Source organism: Crocodylus porosus, unplaced genomic scaffold (genome assembly GCF_001723895.1).
Source record: "Crocodylus porosus isolate Cpor-Errol unplaced genomic scaffold, CroPor_comp1, whole genome shotgun sequence".
NCBI classification, from domain to species: domain Eukaryota; kingdom Metazoa; phylum Chordata; order Crocodylia; family Crocodylidae; genus Crocodylus; species Crocodylus porosus.
In genome coordinates, this window is record NW_017728949.1 from 40,505,145 (window position 1) to 40,526,835 (window position 21,691).

The 21,691-nt window shown below is 39.6% G+C and overlaps 1 protein-coding gene across 3 annotated transcripts in view; it reads left to right on the top strand.

Moving 5' to 3' along the window:
- Nucleotides 1-21,691, top strand: part of ATF2 (activating transcription factor 2) — an 80,859-nt gene that overhangs the window by 29,147 nt on the left and 30,021 nt on the right. For all 3 annotated transcript variants that reach the window (XM_019554096.1, XM_019554097.1, XM_019554098.1), the window contains 4 exons: nt 7,177-7,355; nt 7,728-7,842; nt 8,227-8,313; nt 21,246-21,395. In XM_019554096.1, the coding sequence (XP_019409641.1) occupies nt 7,177-7,355; nt 7,728-7,842; nt 8,227-8,313; nt 21,246-21,395 (531 nt within the window). The remainder of the gene's footprint in view (nt 1-7,176; nt 7,356-7,727; nt 7,843-8,226; nt 8,314-21,245; nt 21,396-21,691) is intronic.

Consider the following 21,691-nt stretch of genomic DNA (forward strand, 5'->3'; position numbering starts at 1 on the left):
TTTTGGTTGTATGATTGTACAGACAGACTGAGTTGGTGGTGAGGGAGCTGCATAATGTGTTGCTGCTGAATGAGGAATGGTGAAGTTAAGAGATGTGAGCAGAGTGATGCTGTTTGCTCTCTTGTGAGAGTTCAGTATTTTCCTCCTGTTTTCTTACTGAAGTGGGGAAGGCACATTTCTTTCAAGCAGGGCTTGGCTGGGTTAAAATAACAAGTTGCTGTCACTCTTTCATTGGTTCTGTGGATTGGTTGTGGCAGTATTTTTGCTTATGAATATGCAGTCCATTAATGCATGTGCAACAGACTTCTAATTATCTTTAGTCACATAAGAAAACTGGATGCGATCATCTTTAAATTGGCATTTTATTTCTTTTTTCCTACTCTATTTTCTGAGATGGGGCTGGCCAACTTGTGGCCCACAGGTTCCTGCCTGGCTACCACTCACCCCCAACAACTTCTGATGTTGGCAGGGTCTGCAGGCTCCCCTTTCCTCCTCCAGTTTCTACTTCTTGCCCCCATTCCTGGGGGTAGAGTGTCACAGACCACACAGTTGGGGAACCTGGGAATTGCACGCAGTTCACAGGGTGAGGGAGCCCATGGGTTGCAGAGGGGTGGATGCTCAGAAGTAGACAGATCTGTTTTGGGAGATCCTTTTAGTTCCATCAGTGTTTAATAGTTGAAATTCTACATCAAATAGATTCAATTATCCTTACTTTCCCTATAAGTCTTTCAGCTTTAAAATAATAAATTTTTTTAACTAATTTATTCTTTCAGGGATTTTTAATAAACAAACATTATAGTTTCTTCTTAATACTCTTTGGAGAGGTATATCTTAACTCTGTTCAGTTTGGTGGCTTAAGAATTGTCAGAATGCTCATTCTCCAATTGATATAGCTATTTTATATCCAAAAATTTATTTCTGTAGTATTCAGTTATAACATTGTACAGTATTTTTGTGTGTCCATTTGTACATGAAACATAACAGTGCTAGAAAGTTATTATATGGACTTGTATTTAGATGCAGTTTTGAGATGAAGACTTAGTTGTATTGATAGAAGAAATCATTCTCAATTAGGTTTTTGGTACTTTGTAATTGGTTTAAACTTGTAAAGGAAAGACAGCTTTAATAGCATCGTTTTAGGACTCTGACAATACATCCCTGTGATCCTTTCTGCTTCTAAAAAGAATATCCTTACTTTTAAAAAGTCAGCATTCTGACAGAAATACAAAAGCTCTACAAGAAATTTTGGGATAATCTTTTGAATGCCAGTCGATTGCCTCGGTATGCTGTGTTTTGTTTTGTGTTTTTAAAATTGTGCATGTTTCCTTTACATTCTGTGCTGCTTACATTTATAATCTGCAATTGTTAGCATTTTCAACTTTAAACTTATAGTTAAAGCTCTTATCAAATTGTGTGTAGAGAGCACAAGGTATAGCTAGCACTCATGCGTCTTTCAAAACATTAGTTGAAAGAAAATAGCTTGGAAATAAGACAAAATGTAAGTTGCAAATGTTGCATTTGAGCTCATGTAAACATGCATGGGCTATTAAAACATATTATCTCTGAAGCTTGAAATCTGTTTCTGGATGGCAAGAAGCAGTTTTCTAGGGAGTTCCTTTAAATAAAAGCCTATTATTTAATTTAATAAAATAGGCAATTAAAAACATAACTGCGTACTTTTTAAGTCTCCAAACATCAGAAGTATAAAAATAATCGTAGTTGTCTTTTAAAATTCAGTGAAGGCACAGCCAAATTTGTAATGCCCTAATATTGTAATGTTTTCATTACTCATTTTTCATCAGTATTGAGGTTTTGCTCGTATAGATAACTTCGCATAATGTGACTAAATAAATACATGAATAACCATGCAATTTTTTTCTTTTTCTGCTGCCACCCTGTTGTTTTTTTCCAGTTTATTATTTTTTTCCTGCTTCTTTTTCAATATTGTTTTCCTAGAAGGGAATTAATGAGTTTCTTTGCTAGTTGTTATACTCTTTGCCATTAATAGGACAGTGGGAGTCATGGACAGAATAAGTGTGTGACATGACTTGCCAGATGTTTCAGGGGCTGATGGTCTGTATAGGTTGAAGCTGTGGTGTTATGTTGGGCAAAGGATGCTTAAAGGAGGAATTTGCTGCCACCTGGTGCATACAAGCTACACGGGGTCAGAGCTCCATTCCTGCAAGGCTTATGAGCAGTTAACCATTAGGAAATCCTCATGGCAGATTACTTCCTGTGCAGTTCTTCCCTGATTTTCCCCAGTCAGCCACTTCAGGCACTTTGCAGCTGCTTGCCTTTACTCTCAAAGATCTGGATCCAATAGGCAGTAGTTAGAGTTTGTTAACTGCATAGAAGGCCTTGATGAGTTTCTAAGGCGTTAGCTTAGTTAACCTTTTTTCCAGCATTAGATACCTAACATATTTTCATTTTGGTTTTCTGTGGGTTTTTAAAATGTAAGGAATAGCTGTCTGGAATTATAGGTACTACATTCAAATATTTTAAAAATATATATTTCTTGGATCATTTTCTAAATAAATTCCCCAATCTATTCAAATAGAATTCACCATTCTATCACCAGGGGGGAGCCTGACCAGATGCTGGCCACGGAAGGGAGCAGGGAAGAGATATATTCCCCGCCTCCTTCCCCTGGCCCACCAGTACAGACCTGCATTTCTCTGCTGGCTGCTCCAGCCGGGGGTGGAGGGGAGCAGCCCCGGCAGTAGTCTGACCAGGAAGTAGGTTTAATTCCTTCCTCCCCGTCTTACCAACATGGACTTGAGCCGGGGTCTGCCTGGTGCTCCCCTCCCACCCCCCCCTCACTGCTGCGGGGGTAGGGATCTGACCAGATGCTGGCCAGCATAGCCCCCTGAGGCAGAGGGGGTGGGGGGGTAGTTATTCACCCCCTCTGCCCCTGGGAAACTGCAGCCAGGGTCTGCCCTCCCTGACTGTTACCACCATGTGCTTCCTGTACAGGGAGAGTCATGGGAGTCTGCCAGACACGGGAGGGAGGGGGGAATAACCTCCCCCCCGTCCCCTTGCCTAAGGGGCTGTGCTGGTACCCTGGCCCTGCCGCTGGAATGATGAGGATGCAGGGCCCTTGATGTAGTCCCCTTGCCTGAGGGGCTCTGCTGGCTGGCCTCTGGCCATTCCCCGGCCCTGCTGGTAGAGCAGTGAGGGGTGAGCGACCATGATGGGGGCTGCAACCCCTGTCACTGTCCTGGAGTTTGAGCCTCTTTTCTGCAGAGGGGGCCGAGCTGCAGGCTGGGGAAAGCTGCTGCTGCCTGTGCAGGTTGTGTGGTGGTGGGGCTATGGCCACTGCTCCAAATCCCAGTGCCAACACTCACCCCACAGTCTGCAGTAGCTCTGACCACCAGCTTATGGTCCCTCTGCCAGAAAGAGGCTTGCGCTCCCCAGACACCATGACAGAGAGTGCTGCCTCTATCAAGGGTCCTTCCCCCTCGCCACTCCAGTGGCAGAGCAGGAGCACAGCCAGAGGCTGGGCAGCAGGGCCCCTTAAGTGAAAGGGTAGGGAGAGAAGTTATTCCCCTTTTCCTCCAGCATCTGGACTCAGTGAGGGGGCTGGACTCGATGATCTTCTGAGGTCCCTACCAGCCCAAATGTCTATGAAAGTCTGGAGAGGGCAGGAGGGTGCTTATCCTGCCGCTTGCCCCGGGCAGAGAGCAAACAGTGGAAGTCGGGGCTGGCAGACCCTGGATGTGGTCCCAAGGGGGCAGAGGGGGGAATAACCCCTCTTCCTGCCCCCTGTGCCTCAGGGACATATGCCAGTCAGCATCTGGCCACGACCCCACCACTGCAGCAGCGCAAGGCAAATCCTGGCTCGGGTCTGTGCTGGTGGGACAGGGAGGGGGATTAAAACCCCTCCCTAACCAATTTACTTCAAGCTACTGCAGAGGCTGGCCGTGCCTCCCAGCAGAGGATGCACTTAAGTGCCTCCCAGCTCCTGGCCTGAGCAGCTGCAGGTATGTGCCTGCATGTTCTCAGTCCAGAGGGAATATCTGTTCACTTGCAAATTGGTTCAGTCTAGCCAGGTTAGACTAAAGTGCAAAGATTGGACCAATTCAGGCTCCAACTTTTTGAATGCCTGTCCCTAGCCAGTTAGCGGGCTTTCATCCTAGATCCATCTTGGTTTGCTCTCAATCACCCTAGTCAGGTCCCCTGATCCAGGGAATATAATATGCATTTAATATATGTATCATTTTTGTTGTGCTTTTTGATATTTCAGTAAAATTAAAGGTTTTTATGTTTTGTAAAAATTAACATTGCCATATCATTTCCAGTCTGCCATGTTGCTTCACTAGTGGAGAGTTAGCTGTTTAACTGCCATAGCACAGTTTACAGGGTCCCATGTTGTTTAAGGAAAACACTGTTTCTGCAACTCTTGCAAAGCTTATGGGGGCATGGGTTTCTTTAAAATATTTTTAATGATTGTCATAATCCTGAGATTGGCAGTTACAACCTTTGTCAGTTTTATTTACTTGGATTCATAGATGTAGGGTCAGAAGGGACCTAAGTAGATCATCAAGTCCGACCCCCTGCCATGGGCAGGAAAGAGTACTGGGCTTATATGACCCCAGCTAGGTAATTATCAAGCCTCCTCATAAAGACCCCCAAGGTAGGAGCCAGCACCGCTTCCCTTGGAAGTTGGTTCTGGATTCTAGCTGTACTAATTGTGAAGTAGTCCAGCCTAAACCTGCTGTCAGACAACTTGTGGCTGTTATTCCTTGTTACTCCGGGAGGTGCTCGAGGGAACAGTGTCTCTCCCATTCCCTGCTGGTCCCCCCTGGTAAGTTTATAGACAGCCACCAAGTCCTCTCTCAGCCTTCTCTTGTGAAGGCTGAACATGTTCAGGTCCTTGTAGGGTCTGCCCTGCTGCCCCTGGATCATGCGTGTGGCCCTCCTCTGGACCCTCTCGACACTGGCCACAATCCCTCCTGAAGTGTGGCGCCCAGAACTGTACGCCCAGTACTCCAACTATGGCCTGACCAGCGTTGCACAGACAGGGCAGGATCACCTCCTTGGCCCTGCTTGTGATGCATCTGTGGATGCATGACAAGGTGTGGTTAGCCTTACTGACTGCATCCTCACATTGGCGGCCCATGTTCATTTTGGAATCGATAATGACTCCAAGATCTCTTTCTGTCACTGTGCTTTCGAGAACAGAGTTCCCCAGCCTGTAGGCATACTTGCTGCCCAAGTGCTACTAGTACCCTGCACTTGTCAGTACTGAATCCCATCCTATTCACGTTTGCCCACCCTTGTAACCTGTCCATGTCCAGTTGTATCTTGTCCCTCCCTTCTAGCTTGCCCACCTTGCCCCAAACCTTGGTGTCATCAGCAAATTTGAACAGGGTGCTTTTCACCTCCTCATCCAAAACGCTAATCAAGAAATTGAACAGTATGGACTCAAGGACCCTGGGGGACTCCATTGCCCACATTCATCCAAGTTGAATATGAGCTGTCTACCACCACTCTCTGGGTGCAGGCCCTCAGCCAATTTGCAATCCATCTGACTGTGTAGCCATCAATGCCACAGTCACCTAGCTTTTTAATGAGAATGGGGTGGGAGACAGTGTCAAAGGCCTTCCTGAATTCCAGAAAGACTGCATCTATCGTGACACCTGCATCCAATCATTTTGTGACCTGATCATAGAAGACAATCAGGTTCGTCTGACAGGTCCTGCCCCTAATGAGCCCATGCTGGTTGCCCCAAAGCATCCTCCCCCCTGCTGGTCCTTCACAGATGTGCTCCTGGATAATTTTCTCAAAGAGCTTCCCCAGGCTAACGGGCCTATAGTTGCCCAGGTCCTCCCTCCTCCCTTTTTTGAAAATGGGGACCACATTAGCTTTCTTCCAGTCTTCTGGGACCTGGCCAGAGCACCATGAGTGCTCATAAAGCTGTGCCGGGGCCCTGTCATAACCTCTGCCAATTCCCTCAGAACCCTGGGGTGGAGAGCATCTGGACCTGCTGATTTGAACACATCCAATCCCTCCAGAAGTTCCCTAACTTTGTCCCTAACTCGGTTCCCTAACACTTCTTGCTCATTACCAAAGAATTGATCTTCTATTCTCAAATCTTTCCCTCTGTCAAGCAGTTAGTGTGGGTATATTCTAGTATTTTTCAAGACTATGGAAGAACTATTGAATCTCATGAGAGATTCTTCATTCTACAGCGCCTATGTTAAATGAGAAAATTATTTTTAACAGAAGTAAGTGCTATAAATAGGTTTTTTTGTTTTTTATTGTTAATATGGCCCTTTTGTTTTAGTTATCAAGTCAACATGTTAGAGCAAAGAGAATTATGAAACTAATAAAGAGCATTCTGAAAGAGTCTGTTTACCAAGAACAGGTCAAACAGTAACATTATGTTGACTGACAATTTTCTGGGCTTGTTGTCATAATACCCAACACCCGATTGGAACAGCATTATTATTAGGGGTCTGCTTAAATCACGGAGAAACTAAACAATTTTCACAGGTTGTTTATGGTATAAATAGCAAATTCCATGGATATTTCTTGGATGTACTCATACATGATATACAACAAAGTAAATTATATGTAGAACTGTACAAAAGTTTAGAAATTCTAATTTATCCTTACCTTAATAAAAACAATCCATTAAGGTAGGTGTCCATATCCCTATGGGGGAAGGAGGGATGAGAGGGTGGCTGGCATCTTCTATGTAGCTCATGCCAGGTGGAGCAGCCCTTGGCAAGGCAACTGCTGCCCTTGGTGCCGCCCTGCCAGCCAGCCCCCTTCTCCCCCCAACCTTGAACGGCCTGCAAAGCTGGGCCACAGCAACAGCAAGGATTGCTGGCTGCTACTGGGAGTTTTTATTTTTGTAAGTTGATTTTGCGGGCAACCCCATATTTCATGTTTCCCTGAAATACGAAGAATCATGAATTGAGTAGACCCTTAGTTAGTAGTAGTAGTAGTAGTAGTGGTATTACTGTAGGATTAACAAGAGGTTTTCATAAAATTGTGATAGTGTTTTGAGATTAATAGGTGGGTTTTTTAAAATACCATAATTCATCTAATTCAGCATTTTGTAACTCATATAATGTGAAAAGGTACTTATACAATTCTGTAAATTATATTCACTATATAGACTGCCTTGATGATCTGTAATTGCAATGGTAAATTTTTTCTTTTACCTAGGAAGTGCCACTGCAGCAGACAGCACAGCCTACTTCAACGATAGTTCGTCCAGCCTCATTACAGGTTCCTAATGTACTGCTTGCAAGTTCTGACTCAAGTGTTATTATTCAGCAGGCAATACCTTCGCCAACTTCTAGCACTGTCATTACCCAGGCTCCGTCCTCTAACAGACCAATAGTGTAAGTTGTACATCTTTGTAAAACAAGTTATTAGAAATTTTGAAAAAGATATTCTCTCCTTCACAGTCTGCATTTTTATTAATTTTCCTATAATTCTGAAGTATAGTAAATCTTCCTAAAATTTAGAAATTACATACTATTTTTCCCTACATCCCTCATTCAACAACAAAGTAAGTTTACACTGTTATCTTTCCACAAATTTCTGCATGTTTATTACTGATGTCTAATCAGGAGTTTAAGAAATGTTAAGTTTGGACAGGATTAAAACAAAATTAATAATATATCAAGTTTTGTATTAAGAGGTAAGATAATCATCAACTTCTGTATACTTGTATCCTTTTAAAATGTTTATTTCTCTTGTTCTTTTTTTAGGCCAGTACCAGGGCCTTTTCCTCTGTTGTTACATCTTCCTAATGGACAAACCATGCCTGTTGCTATTCCTGCCTCAATCACGAATTCTAATGTTCATGTCCCTGCTGCAGTTCCAGTAAGCTTACACATGACACATTTTACTTACTTATTTTGGAAAACACAGGTTTCTTCTTTTATTATAATTACAGAAATGTCAGGAAGATTTTTAGACTTCATTTGATTTTATGATGCAGGTTTTTGTAATTATTATACTACTTTATGGTTTATTACTAATTTAGAATGATAAAGATTTTAGTTACTGTTCTAAACAGGCCTTGACTAGTTAGAAATACTTAAATTTGCTATGAAAGGGAGCGAGCGGTGCAATTTAAATATCTAAGCAGTAGAATCCAGTTTTATAGAATTTCTTATGTCTCTGGTAAGCACTAGTATCATACACCATGTGTGATGCTGGCATACTGTTTTTGTCATTTTCACTTTTTACAACTTTTCTTGTCAGCTTGTTAGACCTGTCACCATGGTGCCTAGTATCCCAGGAATCCCAGGGCCTTCCTCCCCACAGCCAGTGCAGTCAGAGGCTAAATTGGTAAGTGGAGATTCTTTGATCTTCCAAATAGTGAATAACCCTGTTATTTGGAATTAAATCCTACTGCACATGTAGACAGTTAAACATGTTTGTTGCATCGTGACTTCTATTTGCAGTATATTTTGTTCTTACAGAATACAGTTTCTTTGCTGTAATTGTAATGATGGAAAAATGAGAGCTACTGTGCAGAGGTCAGGGAGTTTGTCAGTAATTTCAATATGATTCTTAACACCAGGACAAAAATATGTTCCTGAATTCAGTAGTGTTATAATGTGTAAAACTGGGTAGCTACATTGTAAAATACTTTGAGGCAGATAGCATTTTTAACTCAGTCTTTCCCCCAATGTTGAAGGCTGAGAACACTGTGTTAAAAGGCTTTGGGAGAGGGAGGAGAGACAAACTTACTGTCTTGTTATCAGTGAACCTTATCTCTACTAATAGAGAAGCCAAAATAGAGAAGCTGACAATAAAGAGGCAGGTCTTTTGCAAAAGATGTAGGGTTCTTAGGAAAAAAGACTGGAAAAGATTTATAGTTTTTATAGATTTTGAGAATCAGATATCTAATATTATAAAAGCCTAAGTCTGTCTGTCTGCCCATCTGTAACACTTTATTCGCTCTCTGATTGGCTGACAAACAGCCAGTCAGTGTGTGAAGAAGTGTTCCGACAAGGCACCCCACTGCCATGATGGTGGGGACACAGGTGACTGAAGTGGGGGGTGGCCTCGGCCCCTCCCACCCTATTCCCTGGAGGCAGCGGCAACACAATGGACAGAAGGGGAGTGCTCCTTGCAGGTAACACGGGGGGCCCGGGCCCAATGCCGGAGGTGGGGAGGGGAGTGGGTCTGGGCTCAACGCAAGTGGGGGAGCAGGCCTGAGGGGGGGAGAAGCCAGCCCGCCATGGCGGGGGGGATGAACAGTGGGCCCAGCCCAATGTGGCCACAGCAGCAGCTAGAGGAGGGAAGCAGCGGGCCTCCTCCCTCTTTCAGGCCCTCGCCCACTCCTCTCTCACCTCCCTCCCCTGCATCAGCCACAAGCCCACTCCTCCCATCCCCAAGTGGGCCTGATGTCGGGGGGGGGGAGAGATCAAGCGTGCCATGGCATTGGCAGTGACATTGGGGCCAGGCAGGACTGAGCCTGAGCCTGGGGGGAGGGGGAGCTAGCCCAAGCCAGGGGAAAAGCCAGCCCGCCATGGCAGTGGGGGGTGGGAGTAGGCCTGGCCCAGCCTGGTGCAGCCCAACACGGTAGCTGCAGGGGGAGGGGAGGAGCGAGCCTCCTCCCCCCATTGGGCTTGGGCCCACTCTTCCCCCACCCCCGCTCCCCTGCGTCAGCCCCAAGTAGCTCCTCCTGTTCCCCTGCCCTCCAGGTGGCCCAGCTTCTCCCCACCCTCGAGCCCGGTCCTGCCCTGCATCAGGCCTGGGCCCGCTCCTCCCTTTCCTCCGCTGCTGTGGCGGGGAGGGAGGGAGCAGGCCCAGATGGGGGGCGGGGACACAGGGCTCTATCCCTGCCCACATCCCACTGCCACCATTCTTGATGGGCAGTTGGCAGATATGCCTGTCAGCACCTAGGGGTGCAGGGCCCCAGAACCCCCCTGCACCTATCTCCTTAACAGCTGGCAGGCTTTGTGGCCTCAGCAGGGGCTAGCTGGTCTGCAGCTTTCACCCTGCTGCATCTTAACACACACAGTGTCACCCATGTCATGAGTTTTGCTTAACGTACAGTTTCCTCCAAACCCCTGCACCTATCTCCTTGAAACTTGGCAGGCTTTATGGCCTCACCAGGGGCCGAATCTCCAAATCAGCGCTGAATCTCTGAATCCAAATTGGCTGAATCGAATCAGGACAGTGATTTGAAACACCAAACCGAGCCACTGTCCCTCTGAATTAGCCAAATCCAAATATGAAGCAAATGCTTGGTGCTTTGAACAGGCCTACTGCATGTAAACCCTTGTGGGTCATCACCAGTTGGACAGCTGTACCATAGATAGCTGAAAGAGTCACTCCAAGATGTCATCGGTGGGTGAGAGAGAAACAGCATTGAGATATGAATTCTGTAAAATCCTTTTAGGTCAGGAGCATACACGACAAACATCAGTTTATTAACTTCCTTTTTGGCCTCTACCCCAACCCTCAGTATGCTAAGTAATAACAGTAGAAGTATTTTCTACAGCAATCCTGTCTAGCTTCACTTCTCTGCTTGGTTTAGTGTGCAGAGTACTGCAAGAGGGGAGAGGAGGTAATACAGGCTGTTTCTTCTCTGTCCCCTCTGTCACACTTTAACACAATGATAGGCAACCTTTCCCAGCTCCAAGCCAGAATGATCCACCTCAGGACAGAAGTGAGTGGGTGAGCACATGCTAGGGTCTGTCTGCAACTGACACTTCTCCCCACCGCAGCGTGGGGAGAGTGCCCACACCTAAAGTCCCATACCACCAAACGTCATCAAAGCCCCATGTCAATGGGCCAGATACAGTGGACCTTATGATGCTGACCTCCATATTAAGGGAATGGGGAAAGGAGTCCTTCATTTCTGGAAAACAAATCATTGTAACTGCTCTCAGGAAGAATGCATTCATTTTAAGTCTGAGTAGTGATGAATATAAAAAATGGGAAATAAGTAAGGATAAGAATTCTGTTGCCTTAGATTGTCCTGTCCCACAGGATTAAAATAACCTATTAGAACTTCAAGACAGGAGCTCCAAATAATTTTTGTTTAGTTAGACAAGAAATTAGCTGGTTAAGTGTAAAAATAAATCACACAGTATTATGCTTTTATGAAGTTTTAGATGTGAAACATAGGAGTGGTAAAAGCTTTTAATATCACATAGGAAAAAGCAATCACTCAGAGAAGGCATAGAAATAACATAAAGAAAAACAAAGGTTGTTAGACTTAAAATTTAACAGTCTCATTAGTTTTCTCATTAGAATTTAGCTAATATGTGCACTTCAGTGATAGCTCATCTACTTTAAAGAGATGGTAAAAGGATACTCATCATATTTGTTCTTTCCTTCCTTGTCTCCTGAATGAAGAATGAGCAGAATATATCAGAATGGTGTATGTTTTTTGCCCATTTACTTTATAGGGAGTATTTATTCACAAAAATAAAACATTTAATTTCTTAATACTCTTAAACTGAAAGAACCTTAATGAGAAACTTAATGATTACAGAGAAATGTCTCCAACAAAAAGATTCTTTTAGGCAAACTAACAGCTAAGAATATGTCAAGGCATTATGGATAGAAACCTTGGTTTACCATTTTTGTTAAGTCTTATTTGATTTTCAAAATTTATAAATCTTTATTCACAACGTCAAAGCCTTTTTTGTTTATTTCTTGCATGTTGTAGTATGCAGCTTACATTTACAAGTTTTGCAAACAAGATACAGTAAATTATTTTTGCCGTTTGTGGTGTTTTGTGTTAAACCAACTGTAGGCTTAGATGTATACTTTTTATCAAAGAATACATTTAATTATTTGTGATCCTATTAATATTTCCCTGATAAAATTGAATACAGTATTTTTTTTAAAAGTACACTCCTGTTGTCAAATTAAATTTAATAAGCAAAATTAATCGATATTATTTATTTCTAGCTATACACTATTTATGAGTCTTATGCATTTTATGTAGTTATTAACTATAATGATGCATTAAAAACAAAACCGCAGAGTTTTTTGGGTTTTTTTTGAAGAAGCAGTTTAAACGCATATTCTTTATTGTGAGTTTTTCTTATATTACACTAAGGAACTATAATATAAACATGTATTTGTTAAGTCATCTGATTGCCAGATTGAAACTATTTACTGCATATATAACAAACAAGCTGTGAAATTGGAATGGCTTTACATTTACAGTAAAAGCTCTGTTAATCTTTTACAGAGATAAAATGGGGTTAATCAAATATTCCGGTTAAGCAAATGTGCACTGGATGGTGCACTCCACGGCATCAGTGTGCCGGGAGACAGGGAGGGGGGCTCCGCACAGTCTACTGTTTCCCGTGCAGGCTGCTTTGCCCTGGGCTGTGGGCCGAAATAGTGGCAAAGAAAAACTCAGCTCGCGGCGGTGAAAAGGAAGTCCCCTGGAAGTGGTACTTCTGGTTTTGTTTTTGCCACGTCGCTCAGAAAATTAATAGAATTTTCTGGCTAGTAAAGTGCCAGTTAACATAGCTTTTACTGTACTAAGTATCTGAAGACCTATGTCATTTTATCTGTGATTAAAACTTTGTTTTCTATAATCAAAAGAATGAAATTTCAAATCTTAATATATTGCCTTGCAATTCTTGATGTGTGTTAACTATAAAACAATAAAGTTGTTTTAAAACACACTTATTTGATAGATTCCAACTTTTGTAGAAATCCTGTATAAGATAACTGAGGTATTGTTTGAGGGCCTTAATCTCCTTTTTTGGTAAGACATGTGAGACATTGTCCAAACTAAGAAAGATCCTAATCATACCCATGTTTCTATCATGTCACCATATTATAAGTGTCTACAGGGATGACACATTTTTTTTTACTTAGTGGCAAAACTATCGATATCATTCCAACTAGAGAAAAGTCTCCTGCCATTTGTAATAGTCCAGGCAACATTATAAATACAAACAGAAATGGTGTCCATCAGGTACAGCTTTCCTTTGTTTTATTTGTTGTTCTTTTAGTGGAAGGATACATTTGTGGTTAAAACAAAGAAGTTAGTCAACTTTAATAATGTATATTGGATAGCTAAGTCCTTTGCATGCTTTGAAAAATCCCATTCATACTCTGTTACCCATTCATCCAATGCAGAAGTCAGATTCTAAAGGCATAATTCAGTACTAATTGGCTCAAGCTAAATGTTTTTCTTAGCTTGAGACAGCATATATAGCCAGTTACTTCCATTCACTCTGGCATTCATGTTCTTCTTTATGTAGATCATTTATTTAAATAATTTCTTGAATGATGTTTCATTATGAGTGATGGGTTTTGAAGGCAGGCCATCCTTTACTCTGATTCCTGACTCACTTCAGTGTTTGCCGCTGTTCCGCTTGCAGAAAGTTGTTACACCACACCTCCCTTCCTCCTTTCAGTGGGTGGAGAAAGAGGTCTGTGTTTCATGATTTTCATAAAGGAGAGGTTTTCTTATTACAATCTAAAAGTACTTACATTTGGAATATAATTATTTTTACATGGGCATTGGTAAATATTTAATTTCATGCTGGCATTTTAGTTCCTTATCTAAATACCACACTTCCGCTGCATATTTTGATAAACACCTACTACTTCCTTACTACTTACAAATAGTCACATCTGAACACACAAAAACCATGCATTTGTTTGCATCTGTATGGTATGTTAGCAGAAGCAAGCTTTACTAAAATAGAGATTTTGTTTAAAAAATTGTTTGTTAAAAATAAGTAGTCAGCAAAGATGCTTGTTGGTTTGGGGTGTTACTTGCTTATGTATGTTAGGATTAAATGTTCGTATTGGTTTTCCAAGAAGGCAAAAACCTACCATCCTTGGAGAGAGACTAGCTAATGTGTCTCATAGGCTGAGTGTAGCCTGCACTCATGTATTCATCTAAAGAGGTCCTTCTGCCCATTATTTGAATTCTAATTATGAGCATCTTCTAAAGTCTTACTTGAGTTTCTAAAGCTGCTCTCTGGTGACATTTCGAAGTGTTACAAGCCTGGAGTTACCCAATGTAATGTTCAGCTTTAGCTGTCATTCGATTGGTTGGGCTGTGTTCTACTGCCACACGTGTGTTTGAGCTTTGCTGTAGTGTCAAGATTGCACATCTGTAAATGTTTACATAGTTACAGCCTTCCTTGGATTTGACTTGAAAGAGCACGTATGGGGTCTTTGAAGATGTATCAGTGAGTCTGATGGTGCTAACATACCAAAGTATTTTAATTTCACTGTTTCCTCTAGTTCAGTTAAATTTTGTACGGAATTAATCTGCCAGAACAAATGTGCAAACACAATGACGTATTGACATTTTGAATATATAATTTAAGTAATTGGATTTGTATTTTTTTTTAATTTTGGCATATCTGTCATTTTGATTAAATTCCCAATTTGGAGTGCCAGACTCCTTTTGGGTGACTAGTGTTGGCATTTCATGTGAAGAGAATTGCTGGGCTGTCACTGATGGACCCCGTGTTCATTCTGTTTCTTTGTTCCACTGGTCTAATATGCATTACCTCTGCTTGCCATGTTAATTGCTATCGACACCCTGTAGGGTGGCAGTGGTGTAAGCCTGAGTGCATTGGGTAAGAAGAAAGAGCAAACATGCAGAAATTGGAGGAAGTAGGGATTGGTAGTAGAAACCAAGAATGGAAAATAAAATCAGGAAAAAATATAGAGAAGGAAAATAAGATAAATGGAAAAAAAATAAAGATAAGGTGGAAGAGAGAAAATCAGAATCTGGTTAGTTATGTCTGGGTGGGAGAATTTTCAAATACCAATTGTTCTGATAGAAGCAGATTTCCAAACAAGGGAGGATGGAACCCAGTGGAATATAACAGTATATTAATTTATATAATGTACTATGTTATACCTGCTTCAGTGCTGATGCATGCAATATGTAATTAAGCAATGAGACATGTTGTGTTTACATTTCTTTATGCAATATGAAATTTATTTTACCTTAAAAAATTAGGTTTTTCTATTTGGATGTCATTGTACACAAAGGTTCAGTTTGTATGAGGGTCTGTGCTAATGTATGGTTTGAATGTCTTTCTTTTCATTGTAATGGGGTGAAAAATATTGCTACAGACTGTTTCTCAAAATATTTATTCTTCTAAAAATCTTTCTTAAAGATTAAGTTTTTTACACAAGATGGTATTTAAAAGAGTGTTAAATCTATGAGTCTTATGTGAAAATCAGCTCTTCAGATCAAGTATGAAAGATGTTTCATAGTTAATTTGTACATTTATACACAGTGGTTTAACATCCATTGTTATACCAGATTCTTAAAATTTTTCTGTATACTCCACTAAAACTACATTCACAGTGTATTTTAATGTTATTAGAATATGCATTTTGCAGTAAATTCTGTAAAAAGAAAAGTAGGGCTAAGTACAGGAGGGCTAAGTTACTACCGAAATTACTTTAACACAGAAAAAGGTGATGGATTACTTCTGGTTATATAGCATACTATTCATTAACATGCAGTTTGAGGATACAAACAAAAACATTAGAGAAAACATTTCAAGTGAATTACACAAGTTTTCTGAGAAATTAAAAATATATGGTTAAACTTAAGTTTTACTTTGCAGAACCTTCCATATAAAGCCTTTTGTGACAAACTGAGAAATATCTTGAACACAGTGGGTAGCCAGTAGGTTTTCTGCAGGGGGTTTCTACTGAGAGCTGACAGAGGGCAGTTTGGCAAATGTTCAGAAACCTACATTAACTTGGTTGAGCCCGGCATGGGACCTTGTGTTCAGCAGAATTCTTCTGACCTGCCTCTCTGCATGCCGAGCTAATCAGCAAACACCTAATGAGCCTACTCTGAAGAAACAGACCTTCTCCCAACCTACTTCATTTTCACATGTTCTCTGGGGGTGGAGAGACAAGACTTCATGAGGACTGATGATGCTGCAAAGACCACAATAATGATAATTAACTTGCTGAATTTAGAAGATTATGCTGTTAATTAGTTGCAAAATAAAGATAAGTAATAGAGCAGCAGATGGTAGGATAACACCCAGGAGAAGGAGGGTTATTACTCTGATGAGCTTTTGTGGCAGATATGAAATATGGATCCGACTTTTTCATAAATTGTTTCTAGAGGATATTATCTTGTTTCTGTGAGTTGTTGATGGAGTGATCTACTCCTACCAAATTTTGACACATTTGATAAGGATTTGTTTTCAAGGATTCACATGCACAATAACACTTTATACAGAGACATGTATTAATATTTTTATATCAAGTTTCAATTTACCAACAAAAACTTAATCAGAGTTAATGTGGAGATGGTAATTAAGGAGAGTTACCAATTAAGATATAATAGTAATTCAGATTCTTAAATTCAAATAATTCAGATCTTTTGTACATGTTATAGTATCAGATTTTTAAGAACTAAAATTCTTATTTTTTTGGATGACTACCATATTATTTAGTAGAAGTACATGTATCTCATACCAAGTATTGGAGTAATCATTCGGTCTCATTTGAAATGGTATTTTAAAATACAAGGCTCTCCTTGTTTAGCTCCGTTTTTCTAAATTATCCCATACTATTTCTTTATTCAATTTTCCCATTGTTTCTGCTATTTTTGATAACTCTCACCTCTAGTAAATTTGTTTCCTGTACATTTTTTTCAGTCCCTGCAGCATTTCTTTAAAGCAGAGAATCATTTTGTATTCCCATCTTTGTGATAACCTCCATTTTGTTTCAGTTGTGCAACTAGTTTTCAAATGGCTTTTATTTACAATTGTATACCAAAATAGTATTTTTAAAACATGTAGCTATTAGCTTTCTATGTATTTTATACACTCTGTGCACCCATTACATTAACAAAGTTTGTGGGTCCTAAACAGTATTTGAAAGTCCTTTGTACTTGTTGATATTCATTTTGCAGTACAGGCAGTAATATCATGTGACTTTTTAAAATGAATATATTGTAGTAAAAAATAAGATTTACTTTGGCCAATTTAACATCAGAACCTTAATTTTTGGATTTTCTGTTTGATTTTTAACTGAAATTTCAACATTGTTTTAACAGGAGGGAAATTTTTATATTTAATTCTATAGAATCATAAAAGTTTGTAGGTAAAAAATACAAGTGTTGAACAAAGGTAAAAGATTTTTTGTTTTGCCAAAGTCAAAGATTTCATGTATGTTACGTCTAGAACAGACAACTAGATCATATAGGATGGACTGGTCTCTCCTGTTTCACAAGCCATTAACCATCACTCAAATACCATATAAGCCAAATAATTGAATAACAAAATATTTCAGTGCTCATATTTGCATAAAACAGATTCTGACTTTGAATTGGTAAATATGTGTCTCAGAAACATTTATTAAAGTCAAAATAGAAACATCACATACGCTTCTAAGAAATCCCTAGTTTAGCTTCCAAATTCATCAGCAAGCCATAATCCAAGAATAATTTGCTGAGATTCTCAGATGATGATTAAAATTGTCAAATGTATTTGAGAAAAATCAGGCTTTTCAAATGATTTGTAAAGCGAAAATGATCTCATATTTGTCATATTACAAAATGTGTATCAAGCTCTGGAAATAGAAGATTTAGTTGATTATTCAATACGTCTCCCTGTCAGTTTTGGAAGTGTTGCTATATTTAAATAGTAGTAGCTTTGTTTTCAAAGAGAGAGAAAAATATTTTTCTGTATTCAGTATTCATTACACAACAGCGTTTAATGTGAGCTGAGTGGGAAAAGGGCCCACTTACTTTGATGCTTCCCCTGTTTGACTGGAATTATTAAGGCTTCAAGTTTAAGAAGTGGAGTGTTTTGGTTTTTTTTCAAGGTTGTATTAACAAAGCACAGGCAATCTTTTGTGTAATATAACCTGTGTCTTCATAATAGTAAAAGAATAGTTTTTTATGAATAATTTTAGGATTTGTAGAATGTTATATAATACAACAGAAATAGTGAAACCCACAAAATTGTGTGAGTTTCTGGTTCCGTCCTGATTTCCTCCAGTTTTCGTGTGTCATTGATGTTCACTAAGGCTGAGTTCCTTAGCTTAGGGGAGGGCTGCTGGTATGGTCATAAATCTTTCTCTATCAAGATAACTGTTTTAGCAGCACCCACTGTGTTCCCGTCAGGAAAATGTGTAGTATTAATAACATAAAAAAGAGGCAGGGCCTAATTGGTACTTACTTCTATATACAAAAACAGTTAAAGGAATGCTAAAATTGCATAATCAGCCTCTCAAAGAGTTAGGGAATATCATAATCAATATTGTCCATGTACCATTAATTTAGTCCTGTGCATGTTTGCATTATGATGCTCTTTGAATTTTTAGTAGTCCCGGAGGCAAATGCCTGCTCACCTAAGTCTTAACGGAATGCACTAAATGCAAGAGAATATCTTATCTGTGCTTTGTAACTTCCTTCCCCTTTCACTGTTCATCCTAAGACCTGAATGTAGCAGGTCAAAAAATAATAATGATCATGTCATTAAAAGTTATCAGCTAGATCTGTGCTTAAGGGAGTTGTATTAAATTTGTGTGGAAAATCTTAATTCCTGGGTTCCATAATTTTTAGAAAGATTGACTTGGCAACCTTAACATTTATTTTAATATTTTTGTAAGGGATTTCCTAGTTTCTTCAAAAATCAAATTGAAAAATAATTTCTGTCTTGTGGACAAATTGATTCCTTCATGGATTATCAGCTTGAACTCTGATTTTTATAAACATAGTATAGACTTCTGTCAATTGTTTAGTTAAGATTTGTATGAAGCTTTTTAAAATAAGAATGCCCATACAATGTCCTACATGCCTGTCATGTATTTTCAAATTGACTTTACCTAAAACAGTAACAAGTAACAGTAGCGTAGACTGATGTTCTCTAAAAAACCAGTCACTAGAAGTAGCAGACAGCTTGTCAATGCTTGCGTGCCTGTTTGGAAGACTGTGGACAAATGGTGGGAATCAAATCATAATTTCTATTTGTCACTTTAAAGGGGAGAGAATCCTAGTGATTAGAGACCACAACTCACAACATAAAGTTCATATTCATTGTGAAAGGCAGCTAATGTGATTTGTTATATAAGGAACTAGATTCCTTTGGCTTGACAGATATGAACTTGGATTTGAGGGCTTTTAAAAAAAATTAGAGCTGCAGAGTTCACAAAAAAAACCCAGTTGATGCTAGAACTTAATAGATCTTAATTGTCAACCCAGACCATCTTTTTATAGGGCAGACAGAAATGGTGGCTGTTCTGTGGGAGATCTAGCTATGCGCCTACTGAGTAGATAGCTTATCAAGGACTGAAAGCATGCTTATTTCAGTTGGTACCTAGGGAATTCTGTGATGAGATGAATATTCAAATGAATATTTAGAAGCTTTATAGAAACAAGCCAGCAACAAACTGATCATGGACAGACCTGACTGTGTTTTCATGGAGATAGCAAATATGTACTGTCCCTCTTGCCAGCCTTCAAACCCTTGTATATCGGTACTATTCCTCTTTCCAGACTTCAAACATGAAGGCTCTACAGCTCTTCAAGTAAGTGACAGAAGAGAGACATTTAACACGGAAAAAAAACCTACCTATTTTCATTCTCTTGGGGTAAATCCTGAAACTTAGTTGAGCATTCGTGGTTGAAACTGTCTGAAAACATTGCTTTAAGTATCATGAACTTGGAAAATTCCAGCATGTCCCCTTCTCCTCCCCCCAGTTAGATGCTCTAAGAGCTTACATGCAAAATGTTGGCAACATTACAACTAAGCATCACCACTGGTTACTCCTTGTTTCTTAACATATTCCTTTTGGTTCCAGATGATGTAGGACTGATTAATATTTATGTTATTTCAGTTTAGCCCCTTGTAAAATTTGTAAGTACCCCAAGAATTTTCATCACTTCCCACAATTCCCTTTGGCTTCCCAGGAGGGTGGTCATCGCCTTGCAACTGAAGAGGATGAATAGCGAGTAGCAGGGAATAGCATACTCCTTCTTTACAATACAGCTTGAGAAAACTTGCCTGAAATTTTCCTTTTTTGCATGCTTTTGTGTTGCAAGCAAAGCTGAATGTAAATTTTAAACCGTGAAGCACTCAAAGGATATATTTATGGTCAGAAATATTTATTTGTTTAGGGTAATTTAATATATGTTATATATATATAATATTTATTTAGGGTAATAAATATTGGGTTTTTTGTTTTTTGTGGGAAGTAGCTATAAGGTATAGTAGAGATTATTTGAGGCTTCTGTCCATTTTTGTATATTTTAAATTGTCAAATAATAGATTACCTAGTCATTACTAAAAATATACTCATCCATTTTTTAGTAGCAGTTGATGGTTTTAAGTGTAACACTAACCTTTGGAAATCTGTTCTGATACCATTTAACTTGTAAGGACACTGAATAAAATATTCTAGTAAGAGGAAATAGATTTGAAAACGTACACAAATCCATGAATGGCAATGGAAATAAGTTAAGTCTGTGTATGAAGTGCAAGTATAAAAGCTTGTAAAGAGAATATGTTACCTCTGCTTGAAAATCTGCTGTAATTCCAATTGACAATAAAATATGGTGAAAGAATTGCTTTCCTTTTCAAAGGACAGTAAACATTTTCAGATAAACCAGAGAAGTCGGATCAGTTTTTAAAATATAGCACGTGGTTGATCAGATAACATGTTAAGTTACTCTTTTGTAGATGCTCAGTGAACAAATAATGTAAAATCTTTTGCAAACCATGCTATTACATTATATTATATTAAGAACTTGCATAGTATCTTTACCTTTTCCACTACTATATGAATATTCTCACATTTGGGTAAATTGTAATTCTTCTGTGCATACTGAAGATCATCTTGGAGCAAAGAATCTGCTTAAAAACCAAATGTAAATCCACCAGCATTGTTTTTATTCCCCTAATTTCATCTAAAAGAAACATTATTTTTGATCTTATTGTTGCCCTTTTATCATTCTGCCCCCTGTGTACTTCACTCCACCAGTCATGCTGACCCAAAACACTGTTTGTTCACTTTCATCACAGTTATCTCTGGTTTCTTCCAAGCTGTGCTTTGCATATGGAATGAGGTGATGGGCCAGTTAGATTGTTAGTACTTCAGCAAAAGGTTATTTTATTTTCTAAGTTATTTGTTTGTTTATTATCTTAGCATGTGAACTCATATTTTGAAAAGAGCTGCTGGTATGACCATAATGTAAATAATAACTATTATTTAATTGAAATTGACATCACATAGTCTCTTCCAGTATGAAAAATGTGCACAAATATTTTCTTTCCTTTCAGAGACTGAAAGCTGCTTTGACCCAGCAGCATCCTCAGGTAACAAATGGAGATACTGCCAAGGGACATGCTAGTGGATTGATTAGGACTCAGTCAGAGGAAGCCCGACCACAGTCATTACAACAGCCTGCTACATCAACCACTGAAACACCGGTATGACAGCAAAGTCAAGGTGTACTTCTGACTCCATTTACTGTTATACAAACCCTGTAGTCCTCTTTCCATATTTTCTGTTTACAGTACACTCAGCATTTATATTATACAGTTCATTGCTAGCATAGGTGTGTCAGCCAGAGATGTGACTAGCTATTGGCCCTGAGCAGTGCAGCTGTGCTAATAGAAGCCCATAGCATAAATATAATTAGACATCTAACTACTTTTCACTGGCATAGATCAAGACAGCTGGGCTTGCTATATGGATACGAAGTCTAGGTTTGTCAGCGTAGTAC